This window comes from Glossina fuscipes, unplaced genomic scaffold, assembly GCF_014805625.2.
Source record: "Glossina fuscipes isolate IAEA_lab_2018 unplaced genomic scaffold, Yale_Gfus_2 0, whole genome shotgun sequence".
NCBI classification, from domain to species: domain Eukaryota; kingdom Metazoa; phylum Arthropoda; class Insecta; order Diptera; family Glossinidae; genus Glossina; species Glossina fuscipes.
Window position 1 is genome coordinate 33,995,816 of NW_023998414.1, and position 8,407 is coordinate 34,004,222.

Here is an 8,407-nt window from a genome sequence, read left to right on the forward strand (position 1 = left end):
ATTAATAAATAATGTAGTTATGGTTTAGGAAAACGGACGCTTTGTTTGCATATTCAATAAAGATAAAAGAAAAATTGCAGCAACAAATAATTCATAAAATCATCGACAATAATAATGAAACATTTATGGGAATAGAATAAACCTCAGAGTAAATATGAAATTAATATAATAATGTAAGAATCAAAAATATAAATTGAAATTTGTTAATATATGAAATGAAAACAATTAAATATAATTAATATTATATTGCATCTGCATAATATATTTTAAACCGCTGAATTCGCAATTTCTAAAAGCCAAAATAACCGAAATTTTATTATTAAAATAACTAAGAAAATTATATGCGGCCGCGATAACATTAGCAAGCAAGGTTGCCAAGTGTCGAATGATAAAATTGAAAGGGCATATAAGCACTTTGCACTGACCCATCCTGACTATTATTAATGCCAGATTATTTATAGGCTAGCCATACGACCAACAGTCAATTGATTCAGTACCCTATAATAAATTATATATTCCGTATCCATTTTTTTATAACATAGATAAAAAGCGATTGCAAAGCTTGTCTAAATTAAAAAAATATTCGAAACCAAAACCTTCACTCAGTAATCTTTAATAGCTTTAATAATTCGGTTTAATATCTTCTTTTATTCTTTTTTTTTTAACCAAGCTTAGGCCAGTGGCTACTTTGACAGCTCCGTCCGCAAACTTTAATAACTAGTTGATAGAAAATTCGTTTTACAAGTCATTGATGAAAGTCTTTGATCTTACAGTTTACAGTTATTTTGGTTGCGCAGTATTAGTAAACTGCAGTCCACCTTTATATCTGATTTAGGCTAATAAAACAAGAATACATTTGCTAGACTTTAATTTTCTCTCGCAATGTTTTTGGTTTGGAAACAACTATCGATTATGAATACATTGATTAGATATTTCCAATTTATTAGGAACAGATTTCTATGGGAGAAATGGTAGCAAAAATGTTGATGGCTTAAGAACATTAGTACGTAATAGGTCGATAAGGTAAATTTTCTTTCGGTTTAGACCAATTATTAATTTTACAATTACATGTTTTAGACTTTCCTACGATTTTATAGTTTATTACTCTATCTTCTTATTTAACATTTGTTTCAGATAAGTTTTCAAAGAACACGTTTATAAACACTATATAGCAAGTTTGGTATTACGTTATCGCAAATTTAAAAGGACAGTGTTACCTACAATGCTTCATGGCTGTTGCATAAAAACGATGTTCAATACGAATTTAAACAAATGACCGGATCTCATCTGTTCGAATGATATCACCTTCACCATGTGGATCCAATATTGTCGTCCTCTTTGTAAAATATCAGCATTTAAGCACACAAGACACAAACAATTATAATAAAATTCACTAACCCTCTCACATGAGTAACAAATAAATTAGCTGAGTACAATAGATCTTCTAAGTCGCGGTACGGATTGCCCACGCAATTAATAATAATAAATAGCTTATGCACATTTGCGTTGTTCCACCACAATTAGCTGTAATTAATATTCTGTAAACAAAACTAACATAAGAAGTGATAAGGAGCGAAATAAAAAACAAAAAGGAAACGCATGCGTTTAAGCAATTATTTTATAAATAGTTCCCGTTATTGTAATTGTTGAATTTTGTATTCTGTGAAAGTTTGAATTTTTGTTTACATTTCATAAGGGACGTCGTAATTGTTTGGATTGGTGTGTGCACATATTTACGTTTATTAAATCGGTTTAGCTTTCGCAATTACGAATTATATACATCCTTAGCGATTATAGCTTTTAAACAAAATCATAAAACAACAAAGCCAGCAATGGCTGTGTAATAAAAGAAATCTGCTACTAATTTTACATGAATGGTGCCGAGTTTGGGGAAAATTAAAGCGAGAGAGAATAACAACGCAAAAATGCGAAGAAATATATTATGTGTTTTTTTTTTCGAAAAACTATAACACAGCAATCCAAATGTTAATGTTTTTATTGAAATTTTCAAAAATATGTAATTATATATGCTTCTATTATAATCTCTGACCATGATGTAGGTACGCCTGTTCATTATTTTGTTTATTTAATGAAAAAATTCAAAATAGACATGAAAGATGGTTTTTATATCGATGTTTTCTTTACGTTTATCTATTATTTTGAAAACACTTCTCTGCAGAAAAACAAAGTAGAAAAACAACGAAAGAGAGCGTTTACTCGTTGGTTCCTATATGTGTTCCTTAATTTCATTTTCTCCTTTTGCTACTTTGATTCCAATAAGCATGCTTCAATATATTTTATTCATATTTGTGAGAAGAACATACGCCAGGATACACTGACGGTGAGACAGATGCGAATTGTTTGTTAATCGAAGTCCTACAATATGTTTTTCTTTTTTTTTTAATCCTTAAAGTATGAAGTTGGAATTTCAAGTGGAGCAAAGTATGCGGAAAAATTTTCTTGCTCGTAGGCTTGACAATATAAAGGTCGGGAATCTCTGCGGTATGATGGTTCTAAACACTAATGAGCATACATAAGGATTGCAATTGGTATTCTTATTAGTATTGTTTAGGAAACTGGTATAAGAAACGCTCTTAATATGAATAAAGCAATTATTTTTTTACTTGCTTTCGATTCATTGATTATAAATTACTGATTTATTTCTATTTAGCTCTACGGCAAAGTAAAGACATTTCAAATAAAAATCAAGTAATTGCATGAGGAATATGCTTTATTCGAAACAACGGTTAGGAACTTGCAATAAGTTAACGGAAATTGCTACATCGAAATCATCGATGGCCAATTTCGATAAGCAAATGATAACACAAAAAAACAGACGATAATCATCGTTACACCAATAGCTTATATATTCATAATTTTTTTCGTGGAATAATATTTCTCAAGCAGGAAGATGGAATGAATAAAAATGTTGGAATTAGTATAGCTAAGGAGATGAATTACGCGTTATGTCCGGACGACATAGTTCAAGCGGACTTTTTGATGGATGATGTGTTTATTAAGTTTAAGACTGAAAGTATAAAAAATAATTTCAAGCGCGCTTTCAGTCCATATCAAAGGTGAATGGCAATTCGCGATATATGGTTTGCAATTGGTAGTGATTTAACTAAGGAACCAAAACTGGAATGGGGGTACATAGCAATTTAGATTTGCTTTGTTATCGGTTTTAATTCAACAGAGAAATTTGATAGAATAAACTTAACTTTCAAACTATGAAACTCGTTCACATATATAAACTTATATAATATGCAGAGTGATTAATGGAGAATGATTAATAAATTTACGAAATGAAAGCGATAAGAAGAAAGCTCTCTAATAATACGATATATTAGAAATATTATCGCCAGCCAACTGTGGCAGTTATTATCCGCGGACGTTATTTGTTCTGTAAACGTTTATTTGTACTTCAATTTTGCACAAAAGTTATGCAAGATAATATTTCGGCGAAATATCTTATATTCACTATATACAGAGGTGTTTGATAGCAAGAACGATATTGTTTGTAACTTGGAGTGATAATGTATTAATCTATAGCAAATGGGTTTTCCAATGGAAAGAAATATTAATAAAATTAAATAAATGATTTAAGTAAATTACCCTTAATTGTAAAAAGAGAGAGGGGCGCCTTTCTACACCCATCACCGAATGATAAGCGGTATATTCATTTTGCCAAAACGTTTGCAACGTCCAAAAGGAAACTTCTTGATCAGCAATAAATTCTGTATCGATTTAAGCATTTCCGTCCGTTCGTCCGCGTATGTAATACCCGAAAGTTTTTCTGCGCAGGTTGATATTAAAAATGCGCTACTGTAGTGAGCGTACAAAAATGAAATAAATTGACGATGCCTACCCAATATTTTAGCATTAGTTAAACTAAAATTTAACTGTTTTGTCAATATAAACTGCAAAAAAATATACAAAAACTTCAAGGATAACATTACCGATGGGATGGATTTGAATTAACAAACTCTATAAGAAAATAGAAGGTTTTGAAATAAGAATCAAGAAAATGACAGGGCAATATGTTGTATTCGAGAAAAAAAATCAATAATTTGCCTGCAGAATATGCGAAATTTAAAGTCAAAAATTGGGAATGGGTCGTTGTTTGATTCCACCGTTGATCGAAAAAATGCAAAAAAAGTAAAAAAAAATAACTAAATTTCCATGCCCTGTAACATGAAGTGGGTGCGGTTGACTTTTTCTATTTTCAAAATAAAAGATTTTGTCACACAGGCGTGTGAGCGTTGTAGCCGTGTCCTTCGAAATGTTTATGTCACTTTCAAATTCTTTTACAAATTTGTAGGCGATCTCTTCGTTTTTGCTAACGCAATTGTTTACCACAATTACTATATAGGGGCGTAGACAGATATATGGGCAGACTAATTTGAAACTGTTCAAGAATTTCTATACTTTATGGCGTCTTTGAAGCTTACTTCTGCGCGTTATAATTTTCATTTCTGTTGGTGTACTACAGCATCATTCATAGAGTATGCGTTTAAATTTTTGCATATATTTTCCTGCTACGGTTTATGAGTAATTATTCTATAAAACGGAAGTGTTCTCACTTCTTAAGTGGTACTGTAGGCATGGCAAATTTTTAAATACCAATCTGCATTCAATATTTCTGGCAAATTTGAAATCGATTGCTGGAGGAGAGTGTTTATAACGGACATTTCATCGACGGACAGAAGGACATGTTTTAATCGATTTACAATTTTAGTGCGGATCAAGAATATGTATCAAGAATACTTTGCGAAATCCCTGATATTTCGTTCTTGGCGTTGCAAACGTTTTGACATGAAATGAATACATCCCTCATCCTACGGTGATGGATATAAGAAGCGCCGATAAACTGAATCGATCGGTCTAATAAAAGGTGAGTTTATCTTCAATACTTCTCCATGTTCCGCACTATCTTAATATACCTTGTACCGCAAGCGGTATAGGGTGTAAAAATGTGTTGAAATTGACAAACAAATAATCGCACACACATAATAGCACACAATGTGCAAAGATCGCAAGTTAAATAGAAGCAAGTGCATGCAAAGTAAAAAATGTTCTTTTATTTATTCATTTATTAATTTTTTTTTTTTTTTTTGTGACCTTAAAAACCGCGTGACATGGATAAGCCTCTGAAAGATGGCATACATAAGCGTACATTGTAAACGGAAATATTCCAAGATGAATAAAAATTTCGAACGTTTTCTGTTTAATAACGAAATATAACACTTTCAAACAACAACAACAACGAATGCAAAAAATCATGCATGTCGAGGAATTCTTGCACCATCGATGTATATATTTTTGTTCTTCCATGCAACGGCAGTCAAATATTAACGAAAAAATTAGGAATAAATTTCCATTTATTGTTTTTATTGCAAATTCCATAGATCTATATATAAAAAACAACAAATGAAACCCATAAACGAAATTGTTATTGCCGCGCATAGAAATCTTCATCATATTTGAAGTCACTTTCATCTTTCGAAGCCTCTTTCGTTCCAATAGATGAATTTGACTCGTTGCGATTAGTTGCTAGACATTGAACCTTAGCAATCCCTTTAGCCATACCCTCCGTAATGCTTTCAGTATTTGAAGATAGTATATCGTCAACTTGGGCTGTACTTTTTATATGAATTACTTTAGCGCCATATTGCCTGGCTTTCGCAGCCATAACTTGGCCGTTTTGACAAAATATGTTGGCAAATCCGAGAGCCGTTAATTTTTGCTTTGCATAAACGAATAAGTAGTTCGTATCAGCGTCCATATATTCATAAATTAATATCGAGCCATATTCGGGACGGTCTTTCACCTTTGATTTGTTATTAAGGAAATTTATTTTTAAGCGCAAAGTTTTAAATTTCACTAATAACGAGACCATATTTGGTAAGCAATTTCTTGCATTACGCTGCTCCAATATGCGTACCTCGTGTATATCGTAAGGAGAAAGTGGCATTCCCATTGCCGTAGCCAAAGCTGAAATCACATCAATTAATGGATACCGAATATGATGGGAAGGAAAACGTTTTATCACAACGCTGGTTAGATGAGTACTATCTTTGATGATAGTTTCTTTTTCAGTAGGCTTTCCGTTTTCCTTTTCTATCGGCTTTTGTTCTTGAATATTATTAACAAAATTTGGCGATGGTTCAGTTTTAGTAGCGCCATACTGATCGACCAGACTTTGCAATCTCATTTTGTCAATAGAAAGTTGCATCGAAATTGATATTTCCTTCTGCAATTCTCCGGTGATGTGCCTCAACTTTTGTTCCATAATTTTTAATTGTTGCTTTAATATCGAATCCGATCCACCTACTGACGTCTCCATACACCCCATAGTATCTTTAAGAGTAGAAATTTCTAAAGTCTTTAGTTGAATTTCTTTGTTTTTTCCTTCACATTGCAACAACAAATATTGGTTTTTGTCTTTCAAATTTTTGATAATATCCTCGGCTTCGGTATATTGCTTTTGTAAGGCCATGAAATTATTCTCACTGTCATTGCGTTTAGAGAGCTGGCCTTTTAAGAGATTAATCTCTTCAAAAGCTAAGGTGTACCGCTCTTGCATGTCCAATAAGCAAAATTCAGTTTCATTTAATTGGTCGCTAAGTTTTTCATTTCCAGTTTTATAACTTTCCAGTTTAGCTTGCAATTCGTTCTTCACCGTTTCACCGCCTGCCTTCTCATCGAAATTGAGGAATAGTTTTTGCATGTTCGCATAGCGAGCGCGGCACACTGGACATTCGGTAGATCTGTAATTAATAAACATATTATACATAGATGAACAAATCATCGCCTCATTAATCATAATTCTTAGATCATTGCTCTTATTTACCTTCCACGCCAATCTTGAATGCAATTATGATGGAATACGTGGCCGCAGCTGGTGTTGTGGATCGTGTCCGATGTTTGGAAATTTTCGGTGCAAATAGGACACAAAATTGAAGGTGCTTCCGACATTGCAAATAAACAGCAATTTTAATTTTATTTATTTGTTGCCTTTATTGCGTAAGTTTCTATAGAGCAGACGTGGACGTATTCAAGAATATAGAGAAAAAACTTGAAAATTCGTCTATTTATGTTATCTATTTATTCAAACACACAGTTATGTGTGCAGAGAATTACAGTAATTAAAATATATTGAAATACGTGGTTATGTCACCTGCACCAGTTATGTTATATGAGAATAACTTGGGAGTTCCCCTTGTTCTGATAAAGAATGAACAGTGTTATTCTCTTAAATACATAATGCAACGTGGATGATAGCAGGGTTTACGGTATATTTTAAACACATAATATTTCGTGATTAGAATGGAGATTTTTATTTTTGAATCAAAGGATATAACATTTGCAGGGGAATCGAAATAATTCGATTTAATTAAAAGTATTGAGTGCCGCACGCAAATATTGTTATTTGCGTTGAATGCATAATAAAACTTTACCTACTTTTCAAGGATTTTTATGCCGCAAAATTTTTGCTACGTCTTGCCGGAATTAATAAATCATATGGTCTTTTATGTGAAGTAATAAAATACAAAAACAAAAATTCATGCATATCATATGTTCAAATTTTCGATTAGGAGTTTATATATCTATTGGCTTAGTCCTTCTCCATTCAACATACCAAAAAAAAAAAAAAAAAAGAGAGTTTTTATATGCTTATAAATGATGTTCACATGATGAAGGATTAACTTCCTTCATTAAAAAAGCCTATACATTACACTAATCATTTAAAATCTTCAAGTAGTTTAATTACAAATTTCTATTTCCTTATTACATTGAATATTTGTGTTCTATCATGTCTTCTTCTTCTTTTTTTTGACATCTTTTCGATCTTGCCAGTTGCGAATAATCCGCTTCTTTCATATTTGATTGAATTTGTGGCTTACTCTTTTCATTTGATTTACGCAGCATTGAGCACAATTTCAACTTAAAACAACTAAAAACATTACAGTCGGGCAAGGCCGACCGTTCAATACCTTACACCTATTAAATTGTTTAACACAAATCTTAATTTTGTATGAAATTACGATTCAATTCAGGGTCAACTGTCATCATCACATATTAAAACTTGGGCATTTCTGCTCTACAAAGGATTAATTTTCGCGAAAATGGTCCAAATTGGGTATTGTTAATTTTTTTTATGTTAAATTACTATTATGATATACTCTTTATCGTGAAGCATTGAAAACTCATTTTAGTTTTCGTTATTTGAGGGGACTCAAAAATTGCCCCAGCTTGTCCAAAGTTTTCATATCAATTTAGGATGCTCAAATACTACTACTTAGCGACTTTTGCTGAGTAATTTTGAAAGTTGCAATTTTCCCCAATGGACCAGTCCATTTTCGAACCATTTTAATCGCGCTGGTCCTTGGGTCAACACATGTCA

At 32.1% G+C, this 8,407-nt stretch overlaps 1 protein-coding gene across 1 annotated transcript in view; it reads right to left on the bottom strand.

Annotated features, from left to right (window-relative positions):
- Positions 1 to 5,452: 5,452 nt before the first annotated feature.
- The window catches only part of LOC119644940, a 24,126-nt gene continuing 21,171 nt past the window's right edge, over positions 5,453 to 8,407 (bottom strand). The window contains exons 7-8 of the mRNA XM_038044687.1: positions 6,854 to 6,994; positions 5,453 to 6,776 (exon numbers count right to left, since the gene is read on the bottom strand). Of these exons, the coding sequence (XP_037900615.1) occupies positions 5,453 to 6,776; positions 6,854 to 6,994 (1,465 nt within the window). The remainder of the gene's footprint in view (positions 6,777 to 6,853; positions 6,995 to 8,407) is intronic.